Source organism: Corvus moneduloides, chromosome 8 (assembly GCF_009650955.1).
Source record: "Corvus moneduloides isolate bCorMon1 chromosome 8, bCorMon1.pri, whole genome shotgun sequence".
NCBI lineage: Eukaryota > Metazoa > Chordata > Aves > Passeriformes > Corvidae > Corvus > Corvus moneduloides.
Genome location: NC_045483.1, coordinates 3,869,208 through 3,883,754, shown reverse-complemented (window position 1 = coordinate 3,883,754; position 14,547 = coordinate 3,869,208). Strand labels below are relative to the sequence as shown.

Here is a 14,547-nt window from a genome sequence, read left to right as displayed (position 1 = left end):
TTCCTGTGTGTTTGTTAAATAAATAGTTTTTATCTCTTTCACTTTCCTTCGAGGAAAATTCATTTTTTTCCCTAACCTGGTGGGGGAGGGATGGTTGTAGCCTGCCTTCTCTCAGAGGATGTGTTTTTAAATTTGGCCAAACCAGAACAGGTAATAGAAATATAAAATCACCTTCCAGGTCCAGGCTGATGGTGGCTCAGGCCAGAACTGCTCTTTGATGAGTGCAGTCTCCCCGTTCCCCCTGGACAATTCTGTGTCCATTTCTGTACCTTGGGATTTGCTCTTAAAATCAATGGGACCACTGAGAAATGCTGCCTTTAAGTCGTACACTGAATAATCTGTGGCCAGTCCCTGCTTTCCTACCTCTGCTCTTCTTCATAAAACATGTTTCATTCTACTCACCACATCTCCAGACTCGTTTCTGACAGCAGTCCACGCGTGGCTGTCATTGCTCACCAGCACTCTGTAAGAGGTCACCCAGTTACTCCTTGAAAAAGACAGAGAATAAATAAGTTACTTTTCATAACTTAGAATGACTGCACACTATTTAATATAATCAAGCTTATAAAGCTGCTAGCAGTGGAAATCCCATTTGGCAAAGTCATGCCAATCTGGATTCAACAGAAAATTCAAAAAGCCTAGCAAATAGGAGCAAAATCCCAGTGAGATAATATTCTGGGATTCCAGGAGGTGAGAGACTTGCTGCTCTCCTCTCCTTTTATATGCAGAGTTTGGGATAAATGGCTTATCTAGAACAGATTTATGCAGTGTTCAAAGATCATCTTTTCAGCTGCAGAGCATTTATTAGTTCTGCTATTATTATCAGAGAAGATAGGAAAAAAGTAATAAATCCTCGAGGATGAGACATCTGTGAATTTCAACCAGCAAAATTTCCATTTCTTTCAATAGAAGAATAACTGGAGCCTGCAGTTATTCTTGTATTTATTAGCAAGAGATAGGGACAGTGAGATAATTGATCACAGGACTACTGCACTCCTACAACATCCTGATCAATCCCCAATAGCTGATTTTTCTAATGTTATCCGATTTACAGCAAAATCCCCTTTCATCTAAAAAAGCCAAATACTTCAGTTATGCCTTGTGTGCATCCATCTAAAGGAGAGTAGGAGGAGATGTATAATTCTGCTTCCTGTATCCTGGAGTTAAAGCCATGGAGTTTCACCCTGCTTGGGCATTAGCCATGGAAATGTGTGTACAGGCCTGGGCAAGGCTGGAGAAGGTAATGCCCACCTCTCCTCTCAGATTTGTTACTCAGGAAGAGCAGCAGTGATTTGTTTTTTCCCCTAACACCTGGTCAGGCAGGCACTGGGAGGAGACTTGTGGCTTGGAGGAACGTTTGTACCGTGAAGTCAGTCCAGGATGATTAAATTCCATATTTATGGATATAAACTGATCATGTGCAACCAGCAGGGCTCTAGAGCTTCCCTTCTTCAGCACAGGTTCTTGGCTAAGCTACATTCCCACGGCTGGGAGTCAAACCAGGGCAAGGAAAGCTCTCAGCACTGGAGAGAAGAACAGGCACCTTTGGGGCAGGTGTTGGAGAAGCATCAGAGTGTAAATACTGGAGATCAAGAGTACCTGGAAGGACAGACACACCTAAAAACTTCTCCTTGTACTGCTCCTGTACAAATACAACTTCAGTTTGTTTTGTTTTTTCTTTTAAAATGAACTAAATCAATAACCTAAACTCAAATAATTTAATAATACTAGCAAACTACCTCTGAGCACACACACACATCAAACCCACTGTGCCTGTGTTCGAAGGGACAAACCAGCCTTTATGTGCTCACTAAAGAGAGTCAGGCTTCTAATGAAGACCAAAAAGGGACAAGGATGGAACAAGAGTAAAGCCATCAGCTCCAGTTCACCAAGCCTTGTACAAAACAGACAAGAGAGTTCTGGGATTTTTTTTTACACACCTATAAAGAAAGATGAGGTAAGTATTTAGAAGGATTTGGAAAATCACTTCAGGACGTTCTATACTAATGCCCCCAAAAGTAAAAAAAATTAAGATTTTGGAACAAACCAAAAAAAATCTGAACAAACCCAGCTCTGTTTTAGACACTAAACCAGTCCTTTGCACCTCTTTCACCAGCCCCCTTCAGTGAATAGATTTTGCCATTCATGTTAGATTAAATGGAAAAATCTTGACTATTGCCAAGCAGACTGAACTTTTTGTTATCATAGTGAAAAGAAGGGTACATTTATCACTTGTAATGCACACAACTTTAGTATTTGGTAAACAACTGTAACAAGTTAGCAGCACTCTGAAAATCCTAATTGTCAGCCTTTCAGTGGAAGGGCTCCTGGGGTAGGAGATTTACTGGAGAGCTGAGAAGTGCCGTGCTGGCATCTCTAGAATTTGGCTGTAAAATGATGAATGACACACAACAAAATAAACAGTGACTTCAGCATGCTGGATAAGTTTCTACTGACTCTTGCAAAGAATTTTATTTTCTTCCCTCAGCTTCTCTGTATTCTTAAGTTGAAGAAAGGCAGATTTACTTCTGGCAAAGAAAGGAGCTGACAAAAAAAGAAGGAGAGGGACTTTGGACAAGGACATGGAGTGCCAGGACAAGGGTGATGAAAGAAAGTAGCTTTGGATCAGATATTGGGAAGAAATTCTCCCCTGTGAGGGGGATGAGGCTCTGGCACAGGGTGCCCAGAGAAGCTGTGGCTGCCCCTGGATCCCTGGGAGTGTCCAAGGCCAGGCTGGACAGGGTTTGGAGCAGCCTGGGACAGTGGAAGGTGTCCCTGCCCATGGCACAGGGTGGGACTGGAGGTCCCTTCCAACACAAACCTGTCTATGGTTCTATAAAATGGCCAACAGCAAAACTCCAAAAAGAGGAAAATAGCTTTTTCTGAATTACTAGAAACAGGAAAGCTTAAGAGCAAAAGTCCTGGGTTTGAAGGAGAGTGCTGGTGGCAGTGTACATATTCAATGAACACAAAATTATATTGGGGGTTTTACTGGGTTTATTTGCTTGCTTGTTTTGTTGGGGTTTTTGTGTGGGCTTTGCATGGTTGGTTTTTTTGCTGTTCTTGGCCATCTCTCAAAATCAGGCTAAATGGCCAGAAGAGGCAATGCCACAAACCAAATAACATCATTGCTTCTGAAGTACTACAGTACTACAGCACTACAGTACTTCACTTCAACTGCACAGATCAGATTAGGAGGACAAACACAACACATCCGTACTCACTGCTCAACATCTGCCAAAGAAATTCAAACAGAGTACTAAAGTCACATAAAACCACAACAACAGTGGACAGACTCTGTAACAGACTTTTGTAAGAAAATCATGCTACATATAGGAGGTTTTAAAAGAACATGCTTGCTTTACTGGCATGAGAAAACGTTGCTGTCACAGTAACATTTCTAAGCTGGGACTTTTATTTAAAATATTTTGATTTTCTCACTCCCTACCATTACAAAAGTTCAAACTTCTCCCAAAGGAAAACATAAGCAAGTAGTCCTGCACATTTTCCATCTTGAGCAGCAGCAAGTAACGTGCTTTGGAGAGGCAGAATGCAATTAAAATCCCAATGGACTGCATCCAGTCTTGGCAGGATAGAAGGACCTCAGAGGGTCATGGATGAGGTAAATCAGTGCAATGTAGGAAGGTACACACCATACACTATTAACTCTGTCTGCCTGAAAGGAAGAAGCAGCATAAAAATGTCACAGGGGACCAGATCCTTCTCCCACTGGCTCTACCATGCGAAGCTGCCTCCAGGGGCTGAAATCCTTCCCCTTTTTTTCCCTCAATGCCATAAAACCCCCAGATTTTGATACTATTGAGAAGGCTGCTGCAAATTCAGATTCCCCTGAGGAATGGCACCTTCTGCCTAAAATCCCACTGGGGTAGGGGAACTCTGTGTGTGTTCTTGTGGTCAGAGGATCTGGAAAAAAACTAGCAAAGCCTAATGCTCAGGGCTTCTGACTGAGCATCATCAGATCCCAGACACTTCTACAGCTCCAGACCAGCAGAAGAACATCCAGCTCACTAAATCTCCCTGAGAGCTGCAGTTTTCCCACCCGTGTGTGGCACAGGAGGGCTGCTGACCCCAGGAAGCCGCTGGGTGTGTTGCCCATGCTCCAGCCTGTCTGCAGCAAGAACAGCACTTCCCAGAATCGAGGAGCTCCATACACACGTGGCATATTCGTGTAAGCACAGAAATTTGAGCCTTTTTTGTGGCAGTCCATCAGAGGAGCACGACAGCTGAAGCAAAGCCTTGTGCCAGAAGAAGTATTGGGGAATTTTGTCTGTGTGATTACCTGGTGACACCAAGATCCATCTCCTCGGGTTTGGGATTTGCAGACAGGGATTTCTGTCGCATCCAATCTTTTTGGGGCCCATCAGCACTGAACAATAAAGCTGTCTAAGAAAGGCTGAAAGAAAGCTGTAATGTTTTCCAAGACTCAGGATGTCCCTGCTGTTCTTCTAGAGAAGCTTCTCTGGTTTCACTCTATAAAATCTCCCAGGACCTACCATTGCACTCCTGGGGAGAAAATACAGATATTTGTTGGGTTTATAGAGATGAGGAGACAGAGTTGCAGGGAAGTCCTAGGCCAGCATTCAGAAAAGAGTGCGTTAATTATCGAGCTTTCTTGGCAGAGGGCAAGGCCGTACAGAAGCCATTGCGTGACAATTCACGAGTGTTCGAGGTTACCCCCAGTTCCTCACCCTCTGTCACAAAGTGCCACTTCTGCCTCACAAACTTCCTCAATGCTGGAAAAAGATCACGAGGCACAGATTTGACACTGGTCCTTTGGATTCAGGTGCATCCCAGTAATAATCCCATTTAAAATTTATGCCAGCCATATCTTTTCAGAAGCAGCCTATCTGAAAAATCTCAGTATCCACTGCCAACATTAATCAATTCCTTTCAGAGACAGTAAATGCAAAAATCAAAATATAATTCAAATTCACTTAATGTGGCAGATTTTTGAATTATTACTAATTACTTGGTTTTTATCATGTAATGCACTGGCTTTAGACAAAGCTTATCTGAACACCTTCAATATCAAATGCAGTCTCTTGTGATGCATGGAAGTGTCCCGCTTTTCCATTTGCATCCGAAAAGAAAAGCTGAGGGATTGAACAACTTGCCCAGAGACACAGAGAGTAAACCTGAATGAAAGCAGAGAATTAAAAGCAGATCTCCTACAGCCTTGGCAGGTTCCTGTCCCAACAATCAGCTTTTCCTTATCTAACCACAGCATCAGGCTACTGAGCAAAGGCAAAACGAGCATGACAGCACCAGAACAACAAAACATCTTCCAGCCTTGCCTTCACTGATACAATTTCCTGACTTTTCTTTCTGTGTGTTGGACACGAGGCTGAATCCCAGCTCAGCAGAACACACAGCGAGTGCTGAATGGGAAGCATGGAGGGATGCCAGGCTTTTTCCTGCCCAGGCTCCAGCAGGCAGTGGGTCAGCTGAGAACTGGGGCTGTTTGGGTTTATTCTGTTTGAGCAGCACCTGCTGCTTGTAATATTTTAAGGCCAAGCTTCTCTATCATGGAAGGCTAAACAAGCAACAAGTGAAATAAATCTGACACTTTGATCCTTGTCTCTGAGGATGCTTTTCCACATCTAGGAAACCCCATGTGATTTGAGGTAAACAAAGAAGGTTGGCAGGTGCTGGTGAGCACAAGCTCAAGCCCACAGCGGCAGAGATGGGCCACAAAGAAGATTGAAGGGATGCAGCAGCTCTCCTGTCTGGAAAGGCTGAGAGAATTGGGGTCGTTCAGCCCGGAGAAGGCTCTGGATTGACCTTAGAGCCCCTTTCAGTGCCTAAAGAAGCTCCAAGAGAGCTGAAGAGGGACTTTGGACAAGGTCATGGAGTGCCAGGACAAGGGGGAATGGCTTTCCACAGCCAGAGGGCAGGGCTGGATGGGATATTGGGAAAGAACTCTTCCCTGTGAGGGAGGTGTGGCCCTGGCACAGGGTGCCCAGAGCAGCTGTGGTTGCCCCTGGATCCCTGGCAGTGTCCAAGGCCAGGCTGGACAGGGCTTGGAGCAGCCTGGGACAGTGGAAGGTGTCCCTGCCCATGGCAGGGGGATCGGAACTGGATGATATTTAATGTCCCTTCTAACCTGAACTCTTCCATGGTTCTCTGACATTCTAGGGATGAGACCAGCAAACACCAGCAGAGCTCACATGATCATCATCTACAATAGACCTGGCTCCAGCTGAGCATTTTATTCTTCTGCTGTCAGGCTAACCTGATTTATCTGCAATACAAACCCCTAAAATTAATATAAAATAGAACCAGCCAGGCAAATAAATGTGTGCCCAGCAACAATATACAAATTGACAAGCCAAAATACTTGAAATAGCAAAATCTCTATACCAAAACCACGCTGGACAAGCCTTATACTAAATGGTACTCATGGAACAAAATCAGCATGCTGGCAATTAAATGGGTTTCTACTTGAAAAATTAATTTTTACTCTCATGCAATTAAATGTAAAACCATTAATATTAATATTCTATAAATATTCTATAATAATATTTATGCTGATAAAATTTTAAACCACCCACTGCCAAACAGCTTCCAAACAAGCCAAGTCAAAGAACTGCCAGGCAAACCACAGGTATCCCAGCAAGTTTTGCAAACTAATTAAAATAAATATGATTTAGGAGATGAAGATTGACCAGCCAGCAAGGGTAGTTTTTTAATAATTGAAATCTTTGAATGTTTAATTTTTAAAATTGCTTCTAGCTGACTTAAATGAATATACTGCTGTGAAATCCATCTCTTTGGAGGCCCTATGAAGAAAAGCTCAGGGCCAGAATTTCACTTGCATGAAATGAATTCAGCACTGATTTTTCAAAGCTTTACTCAATAAACAGGAGTTGGGGTTGCAAATACCTTTCCAACCCAACATCTGCAACTTACAGACAGGTTTTTACAAGAATTTTATGTCTTTCTAGAAGATCTGGTGCCAGCTGTGGGTGTTTGTTTTTGCTGTTGTACATTCAGCCTGTAATGTCTGAAGGTGCCAGGGTCAGAGACGTCCTCTGCCCCAAACATTTTGGTCTTAACACCCATCATTTTGGGCCACTCTTTGCAACGAGATCTGCATGAGTTTGAAATTCTTCCTACACCAGATCCTCTGTATCTGCTGGACACAACCAAGCTGTGATGCCTTTTCTTCTGAACCTCCTATTGGGGCATTTTGAATTGTTCGGGGATTTTTGTGCCTATCCCACCCTTGCAAACACCTCATGTATTTGAGGAGAAAAATCCCGACTTTATAGGCACTGCCTCACTACATGAATGTGAAAATAAAGGAAAAACAAAAGCCCTGAGAGTAACCAGCAAACAAACACGGCTGTTTGTGTCCACAGCTGAGGTCTCACTGCTCCCAAGCCCACAGAGACGTGGCCGAGTGCCACTTGGTGCGTGTGGAAGGGACGCTGGTTTGGCAAGGCCACCAGAGGAGGGGCAAGGAGCCTGATGTCCCCAACGTGACCCCCACACAACCATTCTCATTGCTACAAGTCATCACGCACGTGGCAAATACACAACTCCAGGCTGTGATGAGTAAGTGTGAGTAATCTGCTGCAGCAGATGCCTACATTCATTTGAAGTCGCCTTTTCCAAAAGGCTTCGGCTCTTTTGGTTTCAAGTTCCTTCTGTGGAGGTTAAAAAGATTTTCTTCCACTTGTGAGCATCCCCAATGAGTCTCACTGTGCAGGAAGGTTCTGTCCACTCCTCAGCACCCTTGGAGAGTGCAGAGTGAGCAGGAAGGAGCTGTCCCTGGGGGCTGCAGTGACCTGCTCCCTCCCAGTGAGTCACCGAGGCTTGGGCAGAGGATCCCTGTGACAAATCAGACCCACAACAGAGCAGCATCAGCCCTGACACTTTTGTCAAACAAACTTGTGAAAGCATAGAAGTGTCTCTGGGTGTACTGTCAGCACCCCACCCACACAGGATCACCCCAGCTGGTCACCGAGGCAGCTCCCCTGTGCCACGAGGGGTGGGGAGTGCTCATCAGTGGTGACCAATGCTGTGACAAAATCCTGGGCAGGGGACAAGAACTGAGCTGGAAAATCAACAGGGCACAGGGGTTGAACTTAAACAGATGGAGAGCACTGGAGGGGCAGCTGCCAAAGGCTGGCTCATGAAAGCCCCTGAGAAGGATCCACCGAGCCACAGTCAACAGAAAATACAACCTCTTAAATAAACCAATCATAAACATTAGTATAACATGTAACTGCTGACATTATTATATCAAGGGAGCTTTTCCTGCACTGAGTTCAGGTTGTTTTATAACTCCCATCAATACACTTGACATGATTTCTATGGATTTGGAACAATTCACTCCATGAGGCTGACTTCGGGAAAGTTGTAATAATCTCTGCAGTCCTGTCACCCAGTCAGGGCAAGTAACAGTTAGCACTGATTTAATGCACCAGAACAACTCGAGTCTGCACACAGCAGCTGCTTGTTTTGTTACAGGATTTGGGTAGAACATCGAGACATATCCACTGAACTTGTTGAAGTTTCACCAGGGTGCGTTTTCACAGCCTTTGCGTGGGGACAGGAGGAACTGCTCCAACAATCAGTGCCAAGTTTGTCTGTTGTACTTGTGAGCTGGGCAGGGTCTAGGGTTTATTCTTCTCTGCTCTCACGAGCAGCATTGCACTGCTGAATTTGGAGCCTTCATGTGCGCGGTGCAAAATTCTGGTTTTTTAGATTGTAGTAACAGCTCAAATACCTGTAAATATCCACTCCACTTTCCCAAATGCTACCACAGTGTCACGGGAAGGATTATCACTGCTCTGTCTTCTGTTATTGTCAGAATACTAAAGATGCTCATGTGATTCTCTCTTCAGGAAGCCAGTGTTGCTGCTGAGACCGTGACATTAGTACCAGGAATAGCTGCTAGGACCCTGGCAGTGTTATTTTAGTGGTTGGACTTGATGATCTTAGAGGCCTTTTCCAGCCTTGAGGATTCTGTCACTCTGGTTTTCACTGCCTTGCAAGCAAGGAAATTACCCCCTTGCCATACAGACTGCCTAAAAACAAATCTCATCTTCTGAGAAACTGCTGGTGAGTACAGCAATAAGTTGAAATGTGGGGCAACACATTCATTTTGTCACTAAAGGAAGAGCAGAATGCTGTACCACCGAAATTAAAAGCAAGAAAGCAGATTGCACTGACCTAAATTTATCCTCAACTGTATCTCTGGAAGGCACCCAGCTTGTTACAGACCTACAATTCCCTCAGGACAGTTTGTCAAAAGGGATGCTGGGGCATCTTGAAGAGCTACACTGCACACAGGGAAGGCTGAGGTCAAGGGTGTGTTGCAAAAAATTGCAAAATTAGTCCCCTATTCAGTCACAACAATCTTATCTTTAGCAAAACCATGAAGAGACACAAAATCCAATCTGCTCAGTATTTGTTACTTGTTATCCCTACAGAGCAGCAGAGGGAAATCAAACAAGTGACAGAGTGGGGAGGGTGCAGTGGTGTCTACACCAGCTCTAGTTGAAAATGTTTCTTCAGCATGAATCAAAATAAGTGACCAGCTTAAAAGTGTGTCAATTTAGAACCAGGAAATACATGGAAATCATTCCTTCCAGCCAGCAACACCATGATGTGGTGTCTCCTCAAACGTTTGAAGAGCTATTGTAATTTTACAGAACACAGGGACTAATCTCTACCCAAATCAGACTTGAAAAATTAAGATGTTCCCCCACCATTTTTTCCTTAAAGACAAATATGTTGCATAAAAATAAAAAAAATCTTCAATATTTTCATGAAGATGAAAGGTCTTAAAGAGAACATACTTGAAAGTAAATCTATTCTGATTTTTTCCTAAGAACTTCAGAATTTTGTTTTGGAATTCTAGCTTTCTGCACGGATTGTTTCCTCCATGCTTTTTCTTGTTGTTGTCGCTTTGTCATTCCATGGCACTCATGGCAGTTCACCATTTATCACGACCAAAATGTTAAGTTTTAGAAAATGCATCATCACAAATACATCTTGCTCACTGCAACATTCCATCCTCCCCTGAAAACCAAAACATCCTCTGCATTCACACAGCCCGAAGCTTTAAATTACTGTCAGCACACACTGACTCTATTTTGACATGTGGGTTTTCTCTCGATACAAAAGATGATGCTGAATTATCAGAAGAGAGTTGGGTTTGTGGGAAACAAGTTTCTTCTGTTTTTTTAGATTCTTCCCAAACTGCTAAGAGTGATTAATATTTTCTTTCCCTCTGTCAAGAGAGTGCATATTTTAAACTACCACATCATTGCTTTAAATGTGGCACAATTCCACAGTGATGCATCCAGTGTCCCACTCTACAACCTTGAACAGTTGTTTAAAGAAATCTGGTTCCTAAAACTGGAAGATGTATTGGCAGCAATAGGAAAAATTGCATATATTATTTCTCTCTCAAAGCAACTGATATTCTGCCCACTTTCAAGGCATTGGATTTTATTCCTATTAACCAGCACTTGTAGCACTCCTGACTTTTGGATGTCTTCAGTGTGAAAATCAAAAAGAACTCCTGGTTCTTGCAGCTGGGCTCCACTTTTTCTGTGAAATTCATCATCTGCTGATCTTCTGGATGAGCTAAGCAGATTTGCCCATTTATGGTGGCAAAAGAGCACTTTTCCATGATTTCAGGTTTCCCAGGAATGACTGAGGTGCCTGAACACCAACAGCCCCTGAGCCCACGTGCTTGCTTTGACTGGTAAAAGGAAGGACTCCTCAAATCCAGGATTTTTTGTTCAAAGCCTATTTTTGCTTGTTACAGGCATAAAAAAAAAAAAAAAAAAAAAAAAAGAGCAGAAAGATTTGGTTCCATGTTCACAGCCGGGCAGTTGGAGCAAAAAAATTGACTCAGAAGTGCTTTTCCTTAAAAAGGAAATGATTAAACAATCCAAGTATTCATTACAAACCAGGCTCAGTTTCCTTCTCTCCGGTTGGGTCATCTGTGTTTTCAAGAGCTGTTTCTGCAACTCGGCCTCTTCCTCCTCAAGGCTCTCCTGTCTCAAGCCTGGGCTGGGCAAGAGGAGCCACAATCCACCAGAGGAGACAGATGGGGAATAGCAGAAGAGGAAGGACTGAGGAGAAGCAGCTCCTGCCAGCACACAAGAAGTGGCAACCTCAAGCATTTTTGTGCTCTTTGCATTGTGTGAAGTGTAACCTTCAGTCTGTCATTGCACACAAAGCCCCAAAAAACCACCCGATAAGTAAAGCTGGATGTGAGCAGATCGTGTCTGGTTGGAGTGGTCACAAACAAAACCATGCTCCAGGTGCCAGAGCTGCTCCAAAGGAGGAAAAGGATGAGTCCAGCACCAGTAAAAGAGCTCTGGCTGTGGCATTGCACACAGGAGAGCAAAGCCAGGCTGCTGAGAACTCAGCTGTTGCAGCCTTGCAGTGAAGGGCACAGCTGTTTGATGCAGGATTCAGCAGGGTGTCCCTGCCTGCCCTGCCTTGGCATTTTAAATGTCCTCATTAAGTCAGCAGCAGGAAACTACAGGGAGCAGGGCAGGTACAAATCTGATGTAGGCAGATCTTCCAGTGAAGTACATGTTTTCATTTGTTAAAGATTCTTGTTCAAGAAAAAGAGTTGATTTACTGGTTCCTTACCCCTATGACATCATAATGTGAGCAGAGTATGTATCCCAGAGTCATGGAATCATGGAATGGTTTGGGTTGGAAGGGACATTAAAGATCACCTCATTAAAGATCACCTTCCACCACCCAGGCTGCTCCAAGCCCCGTCCAACCTGGCCTTGGACACTTCCAGGGACCCAGGGGAAGCCCCAGCTGCTCTGGGCACCCTGTGCCAGGGCCTCAACCCCCTCACAGGGGACAATTCCTTCCCAATATCTAATATAAGCCTGCCCTCCTTCAGTGCCTTGATTTTTTATTTTTAAAATATAAAGCTGGGAAAGTCTCCAAGGCTTTGGACTAAATAAAAATCTTACCTCGGCTCCCCTGCTTGGCAGGCTTTCACTTCTAATACAACACAGATCAGAGAGGTGGTTTTTTGGCTCTCCAACCTACAATAAGATTATTCTTCAACGTATGTTTCCATCAGTCTGAAAGCACTCTCATCTTGTCACACAGCCTCATAAAGCTGGGAAGGTGCCTCAGGTAACAGAAGGGCATCTTTTGGTACAAACTTTCATATCACAAACAATTCTTTTTGATACCATCACAGTCAGCAGCTGAGGGCAAGGCAAGGAAGCCGATGAGTCTCCTTTGTTTTCTGAGCAAAGCAGGCACAAAGGAACTTGCTCACCCCAAAACAAGTCCTACCCCACTCTTCTTCTGTCCCTTACTGGGAGTATTTCTCCCCACTCCCCTGGTCCTTCCATGGGACACAGTTCAGTCCTACAGGACGTGGGTTTTGGTAAACATTAACCTGCCCTGCAGTGCAGTTGGTCCAGTTGAAACCACCTTTGCTCCTATCAGGCAGAAATGGGCCTGTTTTTCCTCAAAGCTGAGTAGCAATCCCCAAGGAGCCTGGACCTGCTCTGCCAGCACCACTCCTGCTCTTCCTGCAGACCCTCAGGGTTCTGCCCATCAATTTTTTATGGGAAAAAAAGGGCAAAAGCAACATTCCCTGCCCAGGGCAGGGGGCTGGAACTCAATGATCTTTAAGGTCCATTCCAACCCAAACCCTTCTATGCTTCTATGGTTGCAAAAAATCCCCAAACCCCTCAAGATGACTGTGAATACCAGCTATAAATAGAGTGTCAGGTCCTGCTGCAAACTCCTAACAGAGCTGAACCAAAAATAGAACCATGACAGGATGAAGCAGTGCAGCTCTGGTGTTGAGAGGAACAGCGATGTCAAGAGGATGAATAAAGAAAAGAGTAAGGCTTTGCTACAGTAATTATCTACCTACCACAGAACAATGTGGAATGAATACAGAAACCTTATTGCCAAATAAGCTCCTACTCCCACAGCCACGCTGAAAGAAATTAAACCAAAAAAACCCCACAGACAATTAAACTGTTGAAAGAAAAATATTCTTTTCCTAAGTTGTAGTGGCATTTTTTCTGGTTTACCTTTAATCAGATGTCACATTCATTTTCTAAGGGAGAGTTCTGACAGAACAGATCTGTCAGAGTGGCTCTGCATCTCCTGCATACTTGGGCAAAAGGACCAGCAGCACAAGTGGCATTGTTTGCTCACGTATAGCTGTGAGACCCAATGACAAATTAAAAGGCCAAAAAAACACACATAGAGCAGGAAAAAACCCCCAAATCCTCACCTCCAGTTCCTGTTTCTGGCATCTGATAGCTGCATCCCTCATATACACTCAGCAACAGACACAGAGGAGTAAATGCACACAAATCTGGGCAAAACACTTATTTCTCAGTGCCATGAACACGGTCTCTAGCACAAGCAGTGACCAGAAAGCTCAAAAATAGTATTTATATATATTTTTTGTTTCATACAATCATATATAAACATATAATTAAAATATTTTTTACAGTTAATAAAATTTAATCATAAATATATAAATATAAAATTATAAATAATATATTTACATATAAAATAGATTTTATTTTTTATATATATATAGTGCTATAAAGTTTGTTTTAGCTGCTCATGTAAAAATAATTTTATTTTGGAATTACAGCAATTACTTGGTGATTGCCTAGGTATTAAGACATCTCAAAGAGGAGTAGTTATTCTAAACTAAATAAAAAGGGCCCAAAACTTTATCTAAACTAATCAAATTGAATATTGGAAAAGAATGAGGAAGTTTAACACCAGCAAATACAACAAGGCGAGTGTAAAGGCTCAGATGTAGGTAATGACTATGGAAGTTTGTGACCTTTAAACTTCTATTTTATACCATATATAAAGACTTGGCCTTTTAGTCTTCCCCCATTCAATTTCTCAATGTCTCACAGAATTTCCACTCTTTCTGTTTTGATTTTTTTTCTTGAAGAACCAAAGCACATCAGGACATGAATTCCTTGGCCTGAAAGCTCAGAATCCCACGGAGAAAAGCCAGCGTGTACTTACGACCAGAGGGAGTTTCTTCCCTGTGTGATGACTCCAGTGAATTTTGTCAGCCTTCGAGCATCTACTTCAATCCACTGGTAGGGGTCATTTCTTCCTGCACACCAAGCACCATCATAAAAATCATTTTCGTTAACACCTGCCTGAAAAGAAGGCAAAGCTGACCATAAATCAGAGCTAGGAAACTGAAGGTCTTTCATGGGAAAAAGAAAGGAACACATCACTCATCCCACTCACTCCTCTGGCACCACTTTGAGACCCTTGAGGCCCTCACCAAAATATTTCCTTACTCAAAGCGGGGCAGGAAATTCTGGGAAGTTCCTTTGAAAACTAAGAATGCTTTTGTATAAATTTAAGTCAGAAAAGATAAACAGAGCTTCAGTCTGATCACCTGTCTGTGCCTGTGGCCTGATAGAGCCTTTATCCAGAACAAATTAGCCACATGGTCGGCAGAGCTTTGACATTTCTAAAAAGCCAGCTCCAGCCCATGTAAATAATGGTCGG

General features: G+C 43.4%; 1 protein-coding gene across 1 annotated transcript in view; it reads right to left on the bottom strand.

Moving 5' to 3' along the window:
- Positions 1–14,547, bottom strand: part of CPXM2 (carboxypeptidase X, M14 family member 2) — a 70,374-nt gene that overhangs the window by 28,304 nt on the left and 27,523 nt on the right. The window contains exons 3-4 of the mRNA XM_032116309.1: positions 14,047–14,186; positions 403–487 (exon numbers count right to left, since the gene is read on the bottom strand). Of these exons, the coding sequence (XP_031972200.1) occupies positions 403–487; positions 14,047–14,186 (225 nt within the window). The remainder of the gene's footprint in view (positions 1–402; positions 488–14,046; positions 14,187–14,547) is intronic.